Source organism: Lathyrus oleraceus, chromosome 2 (genome assembly GCF_024323335.1).
Source record: "Lathyrus oleraceus cultivar Zhongwan6 chromosome 2, CAAS_Psat_ZW6_1.0, whole genome shotgun sequence".
NCBI lineage: Eukaryota > Viridiplantae > Streptophyta > Magnoliopsida > Fabales > Fabaceae > Lathyrus > Lathyrus oleraceus.
Window position 1 is genome coordinate 156785285 of NC_066580.1, and position 21960 is coordinate 156807244.

Consider the following 21960-nt stretch of genomic DNA (forward strand, 5'->3'; position numbering starts at 1 on the left):
GGTTATAAGAATATTTTTAAGAGCTAACTTTAAAGGAGAGTCAACTATACCCCTTATATTCTAAAAAAGGCACTTCATTTGGAAGGCTTTTCTAAACCAGATTTGGATCTGGTGCCATAAGCCTTCTTAGGTTTCATTTTCTGTCTTCTTTTCCTTTTCTGAGATTTTGTCAGGATATGTTGGAAATTGTTTAGGTTAGTATCTATGACCTCCTCATCTGAGTTGTCATCCTTATCTATACTATTAGCCCATAAATCTTTAAGGGACTTCTCATTTCTCAAATGAACATCATCTGTGTTAGCAATGGTTATGCTCAATTGGATTTTATCTACGAACTCTGAAGTATCATAGCTAATATCTTCAATCTGAGTCTTTTTAATACCCTCAAATGTGGATTCCGTGTCATATTTGTCTTTAGCTTCCTCTTCTAACCCTTCTTTATCAATCTCGGGTTCTGAAATAAGAGCATCTAATTTTTCAACTATCTGGTTTTTAATCACACCACTTATTTCTCATCTATTTAGGGGATTTTTGCCTTTCTCATTCAACTATGATTCTACTCTTTCATTTTCTCTAGATGGAGATTTGTTGTTGATTGGGACTTTGGTGGATTCTACTTTTTTTAGATTTATGTGTTTCTTTGTGTTTTGTTTCCTTCTACAATTTTGTTCATTATGTCCCAAAAATTTGCTGAAGCTACAGAAATCTGATATTTTCTCATATTCTATGTCTACGAAAAAGCAAATCCCTCTCCTTCTATTAAAAATTTGTCTCTGAGTTCACCTAACAAGTCAATGTCAACAAGGACTCTAACGAAATGACCTAAAGGTCTTACGAAAAAGGATCTGTTAGAGGAAGAGTCGATACATATCGATGTTCCCAAATTACTTACGATTGTAAATTTGATTTTGGACCTCTATTACCCTTAGGCTAGGTCATGGATTCTAATCTATACTTAAGTGGAGTTTTAATTCATGTTAGAAGGGACAAAGTCTTTTGTCCATAGAAACAATTTTAAGATACCAAAATTTACATTCCAAAAGGGGTGAACATCTGACGATTCTAACTCCTATATACTTAAAAAAAAATAGAATTCATAAAAACCTTTTTCCTAGCTGATAGTTAGAGCATTGAACTATAATTTTGACATAGCTGTCAATGTGCTTATGTAATATTTTTTTCAAAGTTACATCAAAATTTAATATTTATTTATATACATATAAAGATTAATTTTACAATCTTTTCTAAAAGCTTATTCATTATAAATTACATATTTAATACGTAATATTATTAGAACATGAGTTGATAATATTCATTATATCTCTCGAACACAATTAGATAAACAAATGGACATCATCACTCAATTTATTATTCACAGCACTTTAAAAAACTCAATTAACCTAAAGTAAATTGCCATTTTTTTTTGTTAAATAATAAACATTCACAAAATAAGTGTTGGGTGGTTTCTTCTTAAGTTATATCCCGAAGCACGCAAATTTATATCTAATATTTTTTTAGAATGTCTTTTCTAAGAATTTTGCTACTCAACAACTTCTATTCTAGCATTAAATTTTATAACCTGACCAATTTATTTCAAGTTGCACTCTAAAATAGTGTCAAACTTTAAAAGAGCTCTCCAACAAAATTTAGTATTTACTTTATGTACAAATATAAATTAATTCTGAATTCTTTCTAGAAAGTTATTTATTATAATTCTATATTCAATAATATTATTAAAACATAATTCTAGAAAATTAAATATTATTAATATTTATATTAAAAGAAATAACAAAAATTATATAAAAAATTAGTATGAGGAGTATCCATTCATGATTTGTTCACGCGTCCATATACATTTTCACATAAATATTATCTGATTAAATAGAATAGGTACCAAAAGAGGCACCAAGTTTGTTACTTTTTTTTTTCTTCAAATTTTTATATTAAGACTTTTTTAATATCTTACTTTATTGTTATTATTTTATAATATTATTTTAGTCTACTCAGTCAAAATCAAGTTATTGAATCTTATTCTATTTAAAAATTAAAATCAAATAAAAATTATTATTTTCTAAATTAAATATATTTTATACAATCCTAATTTGATTTTGAAATCAAATCAAATCCTGATAAATTTTATTGATTCTAAACAAATGATTTTTTTCTTAAATTGTTTTTAATAGAAATCTTATCTAATAACACGCTCTGTTAACAAATAATTTAAATTCAAAACCAGAAACTAGTTAAAGATAAGTGGGCCCATAGTTTCATCACTCATATAAAGCCACACTCTACTCTTTTCCTCTCACATCACAATCTTCATTTCACGCCGTTTTTTCCTTCCTCTCCATTCCACTCCACTCTCAATTTTCACTCTTCCAAATTCATTCATTGCAAATTTCATCCTCCAAACCCTAGATCCTAAATTTCCCCCAATTAAACCCTAATTCTCATCATCACCTTCATCAATGGAGAATCATTACTCTTCGCATCCCAATTCGCGTGATTCCTCACCTACCTCTCGCGAATTGCTCGAAATCGATCACCGTTCATCGTTCGATGAACCACCTCCTTCCAACACCAAGAGAGTCAAACTCATCTGTAGCTTCGGTGGAAAAATTCAACCCAGGCCTCACGACGGTCACTTCTCGTACATCGGAGGTGACACCAAAATCCTCGCCGTCGATCGTAACGTCAAGTTATCACACCTCATTGGTAAGCTCACTGCAATGGCGGATTCTGATGTCTGTTTCAAATATCAACTCCCTGGTGAAGATCTCGATGCTTTGATCTCGGTATGCAATGAAGACGATCTCGATTATATGATGATCGAGTACGATCGTATGTGTCGCGCTTCACCTAAGCCTGCAAGGTTGAGGCTCTTCCTCTTTCCTTCCCCTGTCAAGAACCACAGCAGCAATGCATCTTTCGATTCTACCAATTCCGCTATGAATCTCGCCGCTGCGGAGGATTCCAAATCGGAAGGTAAGTGGTTCGTCGACGCTCTCAATTCCGTTTCCGTTCCGGCGATGGAAGATTCTTTTCCACCTCCTCCGCCGCCAGAGATGAATCCTGATTATCTATTTGGATTGGATAAACCGTATTCCCCGTCTCCCGAGGCCAAACAGACGGAAGTCCCGGAGACTGTTCCGGATTTTGCTTCGAAGGATACAGAATGTGAGTCCGAGACGGTTAGAGAAACCGAGATTCAGGAAATGAAGAGAATGCAGACTGTGAATGATCATCAGCAAATGAATTTTAACGGAGAAAACGGCAGAGTTAACGGCTGTGTTGTTTACTCTCAGGAAAACACGGAAACCGAGATGCCGTTAGTTACTACTCCACCATTTCAAGCTGTGAATGATGAACAGAAAATAAATTCTGACGGAGAAAACAGCAGAGTTAACGGCGGTGTTGACAGTTACTCTCAGGAAAACACGGAAACTGAGATGCCGTTAGTTACTACTCCACCAGCTGAAGCTGTGAATGATGAACAGCAAATGAATCTTGACGGAGAAAACGGCGGAGTTAACGGTTATGCTGACTGTTACACTCAGGAAAACACGGAAACCGAGATGCCGTTAGTTACAGCTGTACCTGTTCAAGCTCCAGCTCCGGTTCATTCAGGTTCGGTTCAATTTCAAGCTCCTGGACCGGCTTCGGTTCAGTCATCATTTTCTCCTATGATACCGAATGTGGTTAGTGCTTACTCGACGGGATATCTTAATGAACCAATACCGGTTTATCTGATTCAAACACGTTCAGGATTGTACCAAGCAGTGAGGCCAGTCATTGGACCAACCGGTCAACCGGTTTATTTTGCATATACACAGATTGGGAACGAGTTTGGTTACAATGGATCAGGGGTGCCTGGCATGGTTTCCGAGCGTGGCTATTCTAATGGTTCGTACGGGCAAGCTTTTCAATCTCAGGCGGCGGTTGCCGGTGTTGACAGCTGGAATTGACGGCGGGAGGATGCTGTTTCTGGGTGAAATATACTACTGCATATAGAGTCATTCATTGTTATTAAATAAAAGAAATCATTAGTGTGTTTTTTTTTCGGTGGATTTTTTTTTTGTTTTGCTTTTTTTTATTATTTGGAATATTGGTTTTAAGAACATTGATTCTTGTTCATAGGTGCATATTCGAAAGGATTCTGAATTTGTTTTTGAGTGTAGTTAATTAGTTTCTTGATTCTCATTCATTAGTATATTTTCATTAAACAAAAAAAAAGTTTATTGCTTTATTTTATGATGGGTTGTCTCCTTTTTTTATTGACATTGTTTATTTTATATTTTACTTTTCCTGTTTTGGGCTGCAACTTTGTTAACATGTTATTTTCTGGGTCTTGAGCCTGTCAGCGCCTTTCTTGCGTAATTTTGTTTCAGGTTGTTACGTAGTACTAATAGCCATTAACAATTTGAGTTAGGTTCTTAGAATATTCTTTATATTTAATTAAATTAACCAATAGCATGAAATTTTACTTTTTTTAAGGAAAAATGAAATCTACAGTTTTATTTCTTCTAAAGGGTAGGGTCTAAATATGGCTTTTGTGTTGTACTTTAAAAGAAATAACCCTTTTGTATACACATGAAGACGACGTCGGTTGTTGCCAGCTTGAGCAATGGTTTATTATTATTTATTTCTTTGATAACGTTATTAAGTAAATTAGCTAAGTAACTTTTGTTTGTTTCCATCTAGAATTTAATTCCAGAAACACAATTAGAAACCAATTTGCTGTCATCTGTTGGTAATAAGCTTGATAAATTACTATAAGTTTGATCAATTGTTTCAAAGAAAAGTAACAGAAAAGTTATATGGACTGCACCAACACCATATAATAGTAGTAATACATAAATACGGCTTTTATTTTGTAATTATTAATTTCTTTCTTTTTGAATTAAAACAAAAAAAATCTAGTATATGGTGGTGATGTTTAAATAACATGTGTCAATATGTAATCCGAAAACTAGGTGCTATGGTATTATCCAAATCACACATAAAATTAAAATATTATTACTAAAGATCTATTTATTTTATCTTTCAAAAAATCATTTAAAAAAATTTAAAATAATAAAAAATTTAAATTCATTTTTATAATTACAAATTAAAAGACCTCAAAAATAATTTTATAACTTTTTTGGAATAGCTTTAAATTTAAATAATTTTTTGAATTTTTAATATTTAAATAAATTATAATAAAATGATAAAATATTTAAAATAACATTTTACAGAATCTATTATAATTAATTTTCATTTCAATTTAAAAAATTAACAAAAATATTTCACACTATACAAATTATTATTTTTTAAATGAAACAAACCGACCGAATATTTGTAGTGAAAAATTGAATACATCAAGATGGTCTTTAAAAAAGCATTCATCATATCATTTACTCCTTAGTAACTAAAATTTCATTTTGTCTTCCACTTAAAATAATTAAAGTATAAATTAAAATTGATAGTAAAATGTTTCTCGCACGAAAGATAATTAGGCCAATAAAATTTTAGTTGAACGAATCCTAGGATCCGCGAATGTTATGAAGCGCAAGGAAGAGTCGAAGTCAAGTAAAATTTGACAAATAAACAATTGAGGTCGTGTTTCATGGTTTTAGGTGCTACTAACCATAGTTGACGAGTAACACAATAACACAATCATGACAACAAAGCACCCATAAAGTGCGACTTTAGATAGTATCGTAGAGATCAATGTTGTTTGTATTTTAAAGCTTTCTATTTAGTTGTGTTTGACTCGAGTCGAGTTATGTTTCATCGAGGATTTGAGTTATGTTTCGACGGGAAGTCGAGTTGTGGTTCGACGAGAAGTCAAAGTTGTGTTTCGACATGGAGTCGAAGTGGGTTGTCTTAAAGTGAAGTTCCAAGCTCGACGAATATGTGAATTCGACAGGAAACACATGTTGCATAAGTTATTTAGTTAGCTAGTTAGTTTTGTGTATAAATACTATTGTAATACATTATTATGAATATGACCACCCATTTTTGCTCAATAAACATATTTGTTCATTTTCTTCTTTCTTAACGCAAAATAAACATATGTTCCAACAAATTGGTATCAACGAGCCTAGTTGCGATTCAGTTAAGTAATGACTAACGATAACACAACATCAACATTATTTCCTTCAAACCTATCGATTTTCAAAGGTGAGAACTATGAGAGGTAGATTGCACAAATGAAGGTCATCTTTAGATTTCAAGATAATGGGGAAATTGTGCAAGAATGAGTTTCACCATTGGAGGCGAACAAGAGTGGTGTCCATAAGGTTGCGCACAAGGAGCATATTTAGAAAGATGGAAAATCTCTCTTTTTGATTCACTAGTGTGTGGATCCAAATATATTTGTGAAGATTATAGAAGAAGAATCGACAAAAGAAGCTTGGTACAAATTGAAGAAGTTGTATGGTGGTGATGAGAAACTCAGGAGAGTGACACTTGAGTCCTTGAGGAAACAATTTGAGATGACTCTTATGAAAGATGATGAATCAGCTTCAAAATTCTTTTCGTGCATGGTGTTGTTAACAAACCAGATGAAGGTGTGTGATAAATCAATCAATGATCGGTAGAAGATTGAAAAAGTATTGAGATATATGATTGAAAGTTTTGATTACATTATCGTGTATGTTTAAGAGTCCAAGAACCTAATTGAGATGAAGTTGGAAGAACTTCAAACTTTATTAGAAGCTCATGAGATGATATTGAAGCATAGGAACTCAGAAAGGGAGAAGGTGGTTAAAGATACATTGCAAGCAAGATTCATCAAGAAGTCTGGAAAAGAAAAGGAGAAGCAAAGAAAAAGTCTTTCTAATGATAAGAATTCGAGCAATAATTTAAATAATCACACTGATTCAAACAAGAAAGGCATGTACAACAAGAAATAGATGAAGAAAGTTGACATGAAAGATGTGAAATGCTACAATTGTCAAAGACTTGGTAATTATGCAAGAGATTGTAAATTTCCCAAGGAGTCGAGGACAAAGGGGAAGGAAGAGGTCCAATTTTCTCATGCAGGAGGAAGTGATTTTGATGATGTTTTGCTAATGGTGAATACTCATACTAGTGTTGATCTAGTTAGGATTGTGGTATTTGGATTCAGGATGCATCAATCACATGAATGGAAACAAAAGTTGGTTCATCATGTATGATGAATCGGTCAAGAAGGAAATCCTATTTGGAGATGGAAGGCATGTTATATCAGAAGAAAATGGAAACATCGAAGTAGTGAAAAAATATGGTCGGAAGGAAGTCATCATTGATGTCCTGTATATGCCCTTTATGACAAGTATCCTGATTAGCATTGGCCAGTTACTTGTAAAAGGATACAACATGAATATGATGGAAAACAAAATGAAGGTGTTTAATGGTGAAGGAAGAATTATCCCGAGACCACCATTAATAGACAACAAAACCTTTAAGATTAAGATTAACATGGTTGATCATCAATGTCTTGCTTCGACTACATCATAAGAGAAGAATTGGTCGTGGCACCATAGGTATGAACACTTGAACTATATAAGTTTAAGTATGCTCAACATGAAGAAGATGGTGTATGGTATACCTCAGATAAAGGAGCCAAGTCATATATGTGAAGAATGCTACAAAGCAAAGCAAGCAAGGAAATCATTCAAGCATGACCTGTCTATGAAGGCTAAGAAAAGGCTGGAACTTGTACATTCACATGTGTGTAGACCTTTTGAAGTTAGGTCAAACTGAGGTAACTTTTTCTTTGTAACTTTCATATATGAGTTTACAATACATATGTGGATTTATCTAATTGAAAGGAAGAGTGAAGTGCTCACACAGTTCAATAGATTTAAGTTGCATGTCAAAAAACAAAGTGAGTGGAACATTAAGAAATTGAGAACTGATGGTGGAATTGAGTATACTCCAATGGAATTTGCAAAAATATGAAATGATAGACGTATAAAGCATGAGGTCGTTGCACCTTATACACCTCAGTATAATGGAATAGATGAGAGAAAAAATATAAGTACACTAAACATGCCAAGGAGTATTTGAAAGCCAGAGAAATTCCAAAGATATTTTAGGGAGAAGTAGTTTTGACAACAGTGTACATACTCAACATATGTCCAACCAAGAAAATAAGGCACAAGACACCTTATAAGGCTTGGACATGTTTGAAGCCAAATGTTAATCATCTTAAAGTATCTGGATCAATATGTTTCGAGCATGTACCTGAGAAATTAAGGAGGAAGATAGATGATCGAAGTTAAGCCATGGTGCTCATAGGTTATCATTCAACTGGTGCATACAAGTTGTATTCGCCAAAAGATGATAAACTAGTGATTAATAGGGATGTTCTGGTGGACGAAAGAAAATGGTGGAATTAGACTCATGGGTTAGCTCGACATGAGCGAGAGACAGTCCCAACTAAAGACCAGCAAAATGAAGCCACAACCATTCAAAATGAAGAACCACTCGAGCAGAATGTTAGAAGATCGAATAGATCAAGAACTAAGTCGACAAGACTAGTTGGATATGAGAGATTTCTAGATCAAGCAATTGACGCATATAATGACCTTATATAAGAAATGATGATTATGGATAAATCATAACCAATTAATTTGGATAAAGCCATGAATGATTCAAATTGGTTCGCAACCATGAAAGAAGAACTCAGTGCAATTTAGAAGAACAATACTTGGGAGTTTGTCAAAAGATCTAGCAAGAAGCCAATCAATGTGAAATGGGTTTTCAAGCTGAAGTTGAGGACAAGTGGTGAAATTTCCCAGTATAAGGTAATATTATTTACAAGAGGTTTTATACAAAAACCTGGTATCGACTTCATTGAAGTCTATGCACCTTTTGCAAGGTTGGAAATAATCAGAATTATTGTGTCGACTGCATCATACAAAGGATGGAAGATACACCAATTGGATGTTAAGTCAGCATTCTTAAATGGACCATTGGGAGAAGAGGTCTATGTCAGTTAGCCATAAGGATTTGAAATCAAAGGGCAGAAGTAGAAGATGTATAAATTAAGGAAGTCTTTATATGGCTTGAAGCAAGCCCTAAGGGATTGGAGTAAGAGAATAGTTGGTTTCCTAATCAAGGAAGGTTTCATAAAATGTGTTTCAAAGCATGTATTATATGCCAATGATGCAAACAAAGTCACTCGAATCATCATATGTCTATATGTGGATGATTTATTGATCGCAGGATCCGACGGGGAAAGGATTATGAAGTGCAAGGCTAAGATGATGCAAGAATTCTAAATGTTTGACATAGGAAACTTGTCGTATTTTCTAAGGATGGAATTTAAAGACGCAAGCTATGGAGTGTTCCTGCACCAACACAAGTATGCTCAAGATATCTTGAAAATATTCAAGAAGAGCAATTGTAATGCAACAGTTAGACCACTGGAGACAGGAGCAAAGTTGAATAGAGAAACAAATGATGAGTTTGTAAATGCAACATTATACAAACAAATCATTGGGTCTCTAAGGTACTTATGTAGTACTAGAACTGGCATTTTTCAAAGTGTTGAGTTTTTTAGCAAGTTTATGGATAAACCACAAGAATGTGATCTCACTGCAGTCAAAAGGGTGTTGAGATACATAAAGGAGACAATGGATCATGGAGTTCTAATGCCAAGGTATAAGATCAACAACAAAGCTGCAAAAGTGTATTGTTATACAAATTCCAACTTCGGTGAAGACTAAGATGAAAGGAAAAATATTGTAGGCTACATATTCATGATTGGAGGAGCACCAATATTTTGGAGCTCAAGGAAGCAAGGAATATTGTCCTTATCATCTTGTGAAGCTGATTATGTAGCAACATCCTATGCAACTTGTCAAGCCTCATGGATAGAAATTCTTCTAGATGAACTTAAAGTCATGGAATCAAAGAAGATGAACTTGTTTGTAGATAAGAAGTTAGTTGTAGATCTAGAAAATCATCTGATGTGTCATAGAAGGAGTAAGCACATAGAAATTAGGTATCACTTTCTTAGATATTAAGTGAACAAAGAAAAGATCGAGCTTGAGTTTTGCAAGTCAGAAGTGCAATTGGAGGATTTTCTTACAAAACTTTTGAAGAAGATAAGGTTCGATTATTTGAAGAAACATGTTGGAATGAGGAGTTTAGAAAGTTTGAATTAGGGGGGGGGGGGGGGGGGGTGTTGTTTGTATTTCAAAGCTTTCTAATTAGTTATGTTCGGTGAGAGTTGTGTTTCGTCGAGAAGTCAAGTTGTGTTTCGACGGGAAGTCGAGTTGTGGTTCGATGAGAAGGCGAAGTTGTGTTTCGACATGGAGTCGAAGTGGGTTATCTCAAAGTGAAGTTTTGACCTCGACAAGTATGTAAATTCGATAGGAAACACATGTTGCACAAGTTAGTTAGTTAGATTTGTGTATAAATATTATTACAATACACTCTTATGAAAATTACCACCCATTTTTGCTCAAAAAATATATTCATTCATTTTCTTCTTTCTTAACGCAAAATAAATATTTGTTCCAACAATAAAGATCAATTGATGGTGGTACAACATGTATCCCAATGAGAGGGAGTACTTACATACTATATGTAAAAATAGCTTAATGAAACAACATTTGTGTATGTCGGGTGTCTATGACTAATAAGATAATTTCTTATGTAAATATCAACTTTATAAATCATTTAATGCGCCCAATCAATAGCTCAAGTTATTTTATATTTTTTATCTTCTTTACTTCTTTCTTTTTTTGTTTTTCAAAATTTATTAGTTCAATATTCTCACGAACCACACTATATTTAATGTTTTCTAGAAAAGTTAAGCAATTCAGAGTCGAGGAACATGATTTATCCATCAACAAAATCATTTGAGAAAAAAAATCGTTATTGCAAGATATTAAGATTTCTTTTAGTTAACTTTCAAGATCGACAAAATTTTTATTATTAAATGGGTAGGTGGGTAACTCAACATATAATTGAACTGAATATGTTTAAGTTATTGATTTTTAAGTTGTTGGTTCATAGTATAACCTCTAACTATAGTATTTATTTGTTTCTCATAAAATATTGGCTCAAACAAATTGTTGATACTTCTAAATCAACTATTTTAAAAAATAAAATAAAATATTTAGAAAATTATTCCCACTCATTTGTTTAATATACTTTTAAAGTATGCAACTGAAACTTGTTTAAACTCAGACGGATTTGTCTATCATAAGTTGTCTATCTTAAGAGACAATAGGTATCTTACCTAAGTGATCATAAAATTTGTGTTTTTTTTTTAATTTCAACTATTTAACGGATAAATTTTCAGAGATTATTTTATGGGGTTTAAAACTAAAAGGTTAAAATTGATTTTTTTTTTAAATTTACGTAAGTTTTCAAATCTTAAAATAGTTAGATATTTGAATGTATAGAAACGAAAAGATTATCACCTACTAAATGAGCATAAGGCACAAGTATTTGTTTATTGGACTTTATTTGTTAGCATAAACCTTTTGCATAGTCTTAGAATCAGGAACCTAATTTAAATAAAGACAAGAACACCATGATGACCTTTTGAGTGCTTGATAGCTCAAATAGATATTCAACTTCATCAATAGTCTTCTTAGTCCCATCTTCCCAATTGTCAAGTTGCTATTATTCCCAAAAAAAAAAACAATCAAAATCAAATATTGGTTAAAAAAATTAAACAAAGTGACAAATACCGTAAATTTTGAGTAAATTTTAAAAGAGGTTAATTGTTATGCACTGTCAGTGTAAAAAGTTTTACACCGTCAATACATCACAATTATCCGTTTTTAAAATAAAAATAAATTTTTTTATATAAATCAATGGTTGAGATTAACTGATAGTGTAAAAAATCTTTATACTGACAGTGTATATCAATTAAACTCATTTTAAAATTTTATATTTATTATGTTTTATCGTTTTAAATAAAAAATATGAAAATATATTTTAATCGAAAATTTAATTATGATAAAGTTTGACTTGATCTAAGTTTATTAAATCACTAATCTTTTATACTTTTCTATGATCAGTGCATCACTTATTTATTCTTTTTATTTTTTTATTTGTGAATTTGACCATTATATAAGAAAGTGAAAATTTCCTCATTTTTTCTAGTAATTTTTTTGTTTTATCTTCTTGAAGAGTATTCTTTTTTATTATCCAATTACAATAATTTTATATCACTAAGGATAAACGCAGCTGATCTAAATGTTCAAAATAAAATTTGAATTTATAATTATAATTGGATTTAATAAAATATTTGAATCTAATCAGCCGCTTCCGTCTCAAATTTATAATTTATAATTATAATTGGATGTAATAAAATATTTTAACTACGGAGGAGTGATACGATGCTAATATCTCCTATCCGGTCTTAATTTATTAAATTTATTTTATTATTTTTATTTAATAACTTTATTACTTGTTTATTCTTTTTAATTTTAAGTTAACAATTTTATTTCAATTAATTTTGAAAATACTAATAAATGAAAATAATAACATATTATGATTATTATTAAAAATATCAAATATTTAAATTTACTATTATTTTTTATTGTAAAAAAACTAAAAAAATTATAAGAATAGCGCAAAAATCCGTTTTTCATGTAACGAAAATAGATGGTTAATTGTTATGTCGATTGAGTTCGAATACAAGGATAAAGGTGAGACAAGGAAGTGGAGCTAATAGTAAACCCTTCTTGCTTAATTATAATATTAAAATTTCTTTAAAAATTAAATCTAATTAATTTTTAGATATTAAAATAATATTAAATGTATTTACGATATTAATAAATATTTATGTAAATAAATCAATAAAAGAAGTTAACTAAAAAATGTATGCCGATAACAAAATTTAAAAACATAGATTAAAATTTATTTTTAAAACGATTGCCTCACATGCTGGCCCATGGGTTGTCTCTGAAAGATGGTGCAACGTGTTGCGGTAATATTTGGGAATTTCTTATTTCCATTCTATGTGGTGGAAAAAACCATATGAAAAATTGAAAATATCTCTCAGATTTCATAGATACATCTCCGGACGTACTATGCATCACTTTATGACACATTAAATGAGTGTCACCTCATATTAAAACAAAAAATATTTTGGAGATTCATCTCCGAATATTTTCAACAATTATATTGATATTTTAGTTGCTCATTGGATATTTCGAAGATGCATCTACGGAGGTTTGAGACAGAACTTTAAAATTTTCGTCACCTTTGCATGTCAGATATTCCCAGAGATGTATTTCCGGAATAAGTTGATAAAACACTCACCTGCATGATCACAAACTCATACTTGTTTTTCACTCAAAACCCTTTCCAAAAACCCTTCCATTCTCAATCAACATCTTCATTCTTGTGTTTCATCACATCAAAAGGGGTCAAAGAAATTGAAATTCTAGGTAAAAATCATTTATATCAAGCCTCATTGCTCACATTAAACTTGTTTTTAGTCTAAAAAACGTTTGTTTTATACTGAGATACATCTATGAATTCTATATGAAATCGTCCAAAGATGCATCTTCGTATACTGTCTATTATCGTTTTTTTAGCTCCGTTTACAATATAAGCAGTTTTTGAGTATTTTATTGTAACTATTTTCATGAGATATGTTACACCCCGATGTTTTCCTCAAAATATTGTGTCTCTGGATGCCAAAAGGGTTATTGTGAAGGATGTATGTGTTGGCAACCAATTTAAAAATGAGTAAGAGTTTGAATTTTGTGATCACATGCTTCAATGGACTTGTACGGAGGCCTCCAAATTGGGATCCAGTGTGATAATCGAAAGGTTTTGATAATGATTCGGATAAAAGAGGTGAGTTTGTCACAATGACATGCGAAAGAAGTGGAAAATATAAACCTCATATCTAGAATTTTATACGAGATGACACCGCTTCATGAAAATATGAGTGTCATTTTAAGTCGTGTGGTTATATGTTGATAAATAGGACGTGGAGATTTAATGTCATGTGTGGTTTACATAACCATGACTTATGTGAAAAGTTTTTGGTCATCCAATTGCGTGTCGCCTCATGCCGGAAGATAAGAAATGTGTTTCAAACATGGCATTGAATTTGACTCAACCGAAAAACATACTTCCAACTTTGAAACGTAAAAGACCCAAAAATATCTCATATATCAAGCAAGTGTACAATATTCGATACCAAAACAAGAAGGTGCTAAAGGGGGATATAAGTGAAATGCAACAACTATTGAAACTTTTGGATGATAACAGTTATGTTTCTAGGTATCGAATGTGCGAGGATGGAGTAAGCGTTAGAGATATATTTTGGACTCATCCTCCTTCTGTCAAGTCGTTCAACATGTTTCCTACTGTGCTCATCATTGATTCAACGCTCATCATTGATTCAACGTACAAGACCAATAAGTACAAACTTCCACTATTAGAGATGGTTGGTGTTACCTCTATTGAGAATACCTATTTTGTTGGATTTACATTTCTAGAGAGTGAAAAAAGAGAATGTCAGTTGGGCCTTAGAGGTTTGTTGGGCAATGTTGAAGGACCAAGAAGAGATACTGAAAGTAATTGTTATCGACCACGATACCTCTTTGAGGAATTCGGTTGCAAAGGTATTTCCTACTTCTTATGCATTACTTTGTAGGTATCACATAACAAATAATGTGAGAAATCGGGTTAAACCTGCGGTAGGGACAAAATGGATAAAAACCAAAAATGGAAAAATGGTGAAGGCGTGTGTGATAGTGGAAAAAATAATGGATACATGATGGTTATAGTAAATTCTTCTACTAAAGAGTTATACGGTGATTTCGTTATACATTTAAGGAAGGTGTGCGAGAAATATCAAGATTTTTTGAAATATGTTGAAAGCACAATTCTAGATCAGGTGAAGGAGAAAATCGTTTATGTATGGGCCGATCAGGTTAGACACCTTGACAATACAACAACAAACCGAGTTCAGTCTGCCCAGTCTTCATTGAAGAACTGGTTGGGAAATGGTAAGGGCGATTTGTGTAGAGATTGAGACTATGTGAACAAAATGATCCAGAACCAGCATAATGAGATATAAACATCATATTATGTGTATTGGTAGAGTGTGTATTGATCTTACAAGATACATTTTTTTTGGAAACTTGTTTCTCACTCTTCATCGCCACACCTTAAAATATAAACGATCATATTATGTGTATTGGGTGGGTGACTTTCAAAATAACGACACTTTGTTCAAGTTTATTTGAACCAGGATGCCCTATACCACTTACATTAGTGGAGTGGACGACTCATTCAACAACAAAAGTTGAGACTTGGACGGATCAATTTGTGGAAAGGATGCAAGGGTTCACTGTATTGAGCAACATTTAAATATAATCAAATGCGCAAAAGTCAAATGGGATACCACCCATACTTATAGATATAGTCGACGGTAAATATTTTCTTTTGTTTTAGTTTTTCATCATCAATTAATTGTATGTAATTGTGTATTATTATTAATGAAGTTTAATATATACAATTTCAAATATTTTAATACATTTGGATATTTACAAAAAAAAATTATTCATTTGCCAAACAAAACACACATGTTTTGTTTTCTGTCTGGTTCGGGAGAGGTTCCAGAGATGTATCCCCGGAATAAGATAATAGAGTGGTACCGAAAATGTATATCCGAAACCAACATTGATATATGATAGAATTTTTGAGGTCCATATTTGTCTACAACTTCTATAAATTTAAGCTCTTATTTTTTATTTCATACAAACAAAAAATATCGCAAATGTCACAAATAAACGTCATATGGTATGTCGTAAATGCCTTCTTCTCCCGCGCGACACCTGGATAAAAGTTACGAAGTGAATAATCTCCTATCTTACGAAGATAATCGAAAAAATGTAAAGCTCGAGTACCGTTCACCGTCAATTAACAACGAAATCAAGATTGAGTTCAACAACCATGAGCTCAAGACGGATGCAGATGTAAGGGTTATGTGGAATACATTTTTCCATTTTAAAACAAAAGTTCCGATCGAGTCGGAAGCGAAAATTTCAAGATCGGTCGAAGATATTGTGAAGACGTTAAAGCGTCCACAATGTTTGATTTTATGTTAACATCACCTATGTAATGTTGATTTTGTATTATGAATGATAATTTTATTTTGTCAAAATATAACTTTCTTGATTTCGGCTTCTGTTTCTGTTTCACTATACTACGGAGATGCATCTATGAACAAATTACGGAGATGCATCCCCAAATTAAAACAAAAAGACACATTCCTAAGACGTCACTCAGAATTGGCGTAGACTGTCTGTGTTAAAGGTGTCTTCGAAAATGCATCTCTGAAATCTATGAACATTTTAGTATTTTCACGTGGTATCCTAATAATGTATTAATAATTTCCTAATATTTACCATATCATTTAAGAAAGTTTTTTTTCATTTACATTTTTTTTACTATTAATTTAGTAACTAACAAATAATTAGATAAAAACTGAAAAATGGAAAACAAAATAATGGTCCAAATTTAAATCTTAAATTCTATTAAAATACTATCTTAAAAATACTAAAAACATTGTATAGTATGTCCGTTAGATATTTTTTTATGTTATAATTTATAATTTATAAGTTCATACGACAATAAAAGATCTCTTTAATAACAATATTTTTATCACGAATTTATAGTTTATTTTTCATACGCTATTTTAAATAACATTTTAATTTATAATTTATAACTTATCATTTTTCTTTCAATTATATCTTTATTATTTTAATTAAAATTCGCTAATATCCTTTATAATTTATTGAAATTTAAAATAAAATAATTATTATTAAATATCTATCATTTTACTTTATCAGTTAATTAAACCTTAATTTTATCAAACGCTTTAATTAGTTTATTAATTATAAATCATATATCATCAATTATAAACTATAAACTATCAGTTATCAACTATCAAATATAAACTATAAATTATCAGTTAACTTATCATTCAATCGCTATTTTATAATTTAACATGTAATAAAGACATTACTTTCTAAAAACTAATCCTAAAATCTTAAAAATCGGAAATTAAAAGGAATCTCAAGAAAAACTTAAAAATAAATTAAGTGCAATAAAAAACATTATATAATATATCGTCTAGAAATATCTAGAAAAATGAAATGAAAACGTGAATTAAATGTAATAAAAAAACATTACATAATATGGCTTTTAGATATTTGTTTGAAAAAGTTACCAATTAGTTAAGTGATTATAAAGTACAACAATCAAAGCAAACACAATCTATTATTTGTACCCAACCATTAGAAATACACTGAAGAACATTTATACGAGATAGTAAAGAATTCATGTTTTTGGGTTTAAATCAAGTATCTAGCATGCACTAGTGTTAAATTTTGTTAAGAATAGTTTTTGGCCATGCGACAACGCCTTTGATCCAGCCAATTCATTATTTATTTTTTGAAAAATATATCAAATCCACGTTAACCAAGTTACAAGAAAGCATATTTTAGATTTTAAAAAAAATAAGTGAGACCCACAAAATTGAAAAATAAAGAACATGCATTAATAAGTAACCCCTAACTAACTAGTAACCCACACATTAACCACATATCCTTCCAAAAAAAAAAGTATTTTCCTTCATCACACGAGCCACTACAATTCAAAACTACAAATTCATATTTGACACCTAATACTTTAAAGTTTAAACTGAAACTCTTTTTATCCATTATCATCATCCACCACTAATTCTCTAGCAAAGAAATATTACTATGGCACACCCTTCAAAATCTCAAACCCTCATTAGTCCGAACAAGGCAGACGTCTCCAATTTAATCCAATTAATTTTTATAGCAACTTCACTCTCACACTATAGTAAATATTTAGATAAGAATTCAAGCCTTAAAAAGAGGAAAGAGAATGGTCCAGTAACAATATATTATAGACTTAAGTAACACAAGACTCGCATCAATAGTTTTCTACTCTTCCACCTAGAAAACTTTAACTTGATTTGACGAACCAACAAATCCTAAAAAAAAGAGGCGACAGGAATTACCTCGTATATGAGGCCTAAAAAGGAATATGATAAACTTTACGATTAAATACTCTCTGAGAATATTTAATTTATTATTTTATAAAAAAATTGAGTTTGACATAGTTGTATTCAATCTAGTTGAAGTAATGAGTTTTGAAAAAGTTAGATGTATTCGACAAGGTCGAATATAATATGTAGTGACCAATTTGTGTAAGCATGCGTTTGACTGAGTCGAATGCTACAACTTATAATTTGTATGTTTTGTTGTCTGTATATACAAGTAACATTGTAAATTGTAAAATGTAGCAACTTCACTTTAATAAAACTCTCTCTCTTCTTCTTCTTGAAAATCCTAATTGTTCCAGCAATTTAATATCAGAGCCCGATTGTGATTCAGAGAGAATATGTAATGGCAAATGATAATACAACATCAACGCAATTTTCAGCTAATATACTAGTGTTCATACGTGAGAACTACGAGAGGTGGGTTGCGCAGATGAAGGTCATCTTCAAGTTTCAAGATGTGGCTGAAATCGTGAGTCATGGAGTACCTGAATTGGAAGCGAATGCAAATAATGTCCAGAAGGCTGCACACAAGGAACAAAGAAAGAAAGATTGAGAAACTTTGTTCTTGATTCATCAATGTGTGGATCCTAACATGTTCGATAAGATCATTGAAGAAGAAATGTCCAAAGGAGCGCGAGACAAGTTAAAGAACTTGTACGCTGGAGGTGAAAAACTGAAGAGGGTAAAGTTGTAGACGCTGAGAAAGCAGTTTGAGATAACACACATGAAGAAAGATGAATCAGTTGCTGATTTCTTCTCAAGATTAGTGTTACTCACGAACTAGATAAAGGAATATGGTGAACCGATTAATGATATGCAGAAGATTGATAAGGTGTTAAGATCTTTGACTACACATTTTGATTACATTGTAGTGTCTATTGAAGAGTCCAAGAACCTAGTTGAGATAAAGTTAGAAGAACTTCAAACTTCATTAGAGGCTCAAGAGATGAGGCTGAAGTAGGGGAACTTAGAAATGGAGAAGGTGGTTGAACAGACATTACAAGCAAGATTCATCAAGATGTATGGAAAAGAAAAGGTGAAGCAAATAAAATATCTTACAAATGATGAGAAATTAAGCAAGAATTCAAATAATCACTCTAATTCAACCAAGAAACTCATGAGCAACAAGTATTCAGGGAAGAAAGTTGACATGAAGGAGGTGCAATGTTACAATTGTCAAGGACTTAGTCATTATACTCGAGATTGTCGAAGAAAGAAGGAACCCAGAAAAAAAGATAATGGCAAAGTGCAATATGCATATGCTTAAGGAAGTGACTCTGATGATATGCTACTCATGGAAAATACTCAGTCGAATAATGAACAAATCAATATGTGGTACCTGGATTCAGGATGTAGTAACCACATGACTGGTAATAAGAACTGGTTTGCCAAGTTAGATAAATCAGTCAAGAAAGTGATCAGGTTTGAAAATGAAAGGCATGTCACATCAAGTGGAAAAGGAAACATAGATGTGGTTAAAAAGGATGGTAAGAGGGCCAATATTACTTACATATTGTATGTACCTTTGATGATAAGTAATTTGATAAGCATATGTCATTTACATGCCAAATTGTATAACATGAAGTTGGAATTTTTTTTGATGAAGTTGTATAATGGTGAATAAAGGATGACCCTGAAGGTACCATTGTAATACAACAAAACCTTCAAAGTAGAGATCAACATGGTTGATAATTAATGTCTTGCTTCGAATGTCGTTGAAGACTGGAACTGGCTATGGCATCATAGGTATCGACACCTAAACTTAAGAAGTCTAGGTATGCTCATCCAGAAGAAGATGATGTATGACTTACCTCAAGTGAACTAACCAAGTTAAATGTGTGAGGAATGGTGCAAAGAAAAGTAGGCTAGGAAAGCATTCAAACATGACTTGTCCATGAAGTTGAGAGAAAAATTGGTGCTTATTCACTCCGACGTATATGGACCTTTTGACGAAAGGGCGAATAAAGGTAATTTCTATTTCTATCTTTCATAGATGAATTTACCAGATATATATGGATTTACCTTACTGAAAGGAAGAGTGAGACATTCATATAATTCAAGAAGTTTAAATTGTATGGTGAGAAACAAATTGGATACAAGTTAAAGAAACTAAAACTGATGGTGGAGATGAGTACATCTCTAGAGAATTTTCAAGATTTTTCAATGAGGAAGGTATAAAGCATGAGGTCATTGCACCTTATACACCTCATCAAAATGGTATAGCTGAGATAAGGAATATAAGTATACTGAACATGACCAAGAGTATGTTGAAAGTTAAATAAATGCTAAATGGATTTTGGGGTGAAGGAGTTTCGACAATAGTATACATTATAAACAGATGTCCAACCAAGAAGATAGTCGAGACGAAACCTCATGAGGCTTGGACAAGACAGAATCCAAATGTTAGTCATCTTAGAGTATTTAGATCATTGTGTTTCAGGCATATACTTGAGCAATTGAGGAGGAAGATAAATGGTCGAAGTCCGTCCATGGTTCTCATATGTTATCATTCAACTAGTGCGTACAAGTTGTATTCACAAATGATGGTAAACTAGTGATCATTAGAGATGTTTTAGTGGACGAGAGCAAAGGGTGGAATTGACATCAGGGGTCAGTTCAACATGTGTAAGATACATTCAAAATTGTGCTTGAAGAATATCAATAAACTGAAGTGACAACCAATCGAAATGAGGAACCACCTGCGCAAAATATTAGCAAATTGACTAGAATGAGAAATGAGTCGAAAAGCTAAATGGATATGAGAGATTTACAGATTAAGCAATCGATGCAAATGGTGACTTCATAGAAGAAGTGATGATGATGGCTGAATCATAACCAATTGATTTGGATTAAGCTATGAAAGATTAAAATTGGTTGGCAGCCATGTAAGTAGAACTCAAGGCAATCGAGAAGAACAAGACCTGGGAGCTTATAGAAAACTCCATAAAAATCCAATTGATGTCTACAAGTTAAAGCTAAGGTAAAATGGTAAAATTTCTAAGCATAAGGCAAGATTGGTGGCAAGAGGTTTCCTAACTAGTATCGACTTCGGCGAAGTCTATGCACCTGTTGTAAGTTTGGAAACCATCATAATTATTGTGTCGACCACGTCATACAAATGATGGAAGATACATCAACTAGATGTAAAGTCAACATTTCTGAATGGACCACTGGAAGAGGAGGTTTATGTCACTCATCCACTGAAGTGACAACCGATCATATTGAGGAAGACTCTTTATGGTTTGAAGCCAGCCCCAAGGGCTTGGAATAAGAGAATATATAGCTTCATGAATGAGGCAGGTTTCTCAAAGTGCATCTTAGAACATGAAGTGTATGTCAACAATGTAGTCAGGCTCGGTCGAGTCATTATATGCTTGTTGTCGCAACCTGAAAAAGGAGATGCGAAAAAACAACCAGCGAGAAAGAAATGACAGAAGAGTCACCACCGTGCGTTATTTATCCCAAAGGAGGGAAAGGAAACGCTCAAAGTAAACCTGGAAAAGGGAAAGGAAAAGACAAGGTCTCGCAACCAAATCTTGGGTTCGGGAGTCGATTATACGAAGGGAAGGTATTAGCACCCCTACGCATCCGTAGTACTCTACGGGATCCACTCTTATTGTTCTTGTCTAAAGGGCGTGGGTTTATCTAATGTACTATCTACTAAAAGAAGGGTCAAAAGAAAATGACTCGCACGGATGTCGCATCCACTGCATACGTATCTCATATGAATATGAGAATTAGAGTCTTCGTAGCTCGGCTACCTATGGGCTAAAGGGGAGTGTGCTCGCTAAGACATTGCGTCTTATGCCTACGTATCTCATCTGGAATGAGAATCATAGCAAACCGTAGTTCGGCTAACTACGGGTTAAGGGTTGTGTTTTTTAGATGAACGACGTTACTAC

The 21960-nt window shown here is 32.4% G+C and overlaps 3 protein-coding genes across 3 annotated transcripts; all 3 read left to right on the top strand.

Moving 5' to 3' along the window:
• The first annotated feature begins 2294 nt into the window (after positions 1-2294).
• LOC127118644 (uncharacterized) lies at positions 2295-4251 on the top strand. Its single transcript, XM_051048877.1, has one exon. It carries the CDS (start codon positions 2469-2471, stop codon positions 3963-3965), a length of 1497 nt encoding a protein of 498 aa, XP_050904834.1. The 5' UTR covers positions 2295-2468; the 3' UTR covers positions 3966-4251.
• Positions 4252-9251: 5000 nt separating this feature from the next.
• Positions 9252-9698, top strand: LOC127122391 (uncharacterized mitochondrial protein AtMg00810-like). The gene has a single exon (XM_051052729.1). The coding sequence runs from the start codon at positions 9252-9254 to the stop codon at positions 9696-9698; it is 447 nt and encodes a 148-aa protein (XP_050908686.1).
• Positions 9699-14050: 4352 nt separating this feature from the next.
• On the top strand, positions 14051-14611 carry LOC127122392 (protein FAR1-RELATED SEQUENCE 5-like). The gene has a single exon (XM_051052731.1). The coding sequence runs from the start codon at positions 14051-14053 to the stop codon at positions 14609-14611; it is 561 nt and encodes a 186-aa protein (XP_050908688.1).
• The last annotated feature ends 7349 nt before the right edge of the window (positions 14612-21960 follow it).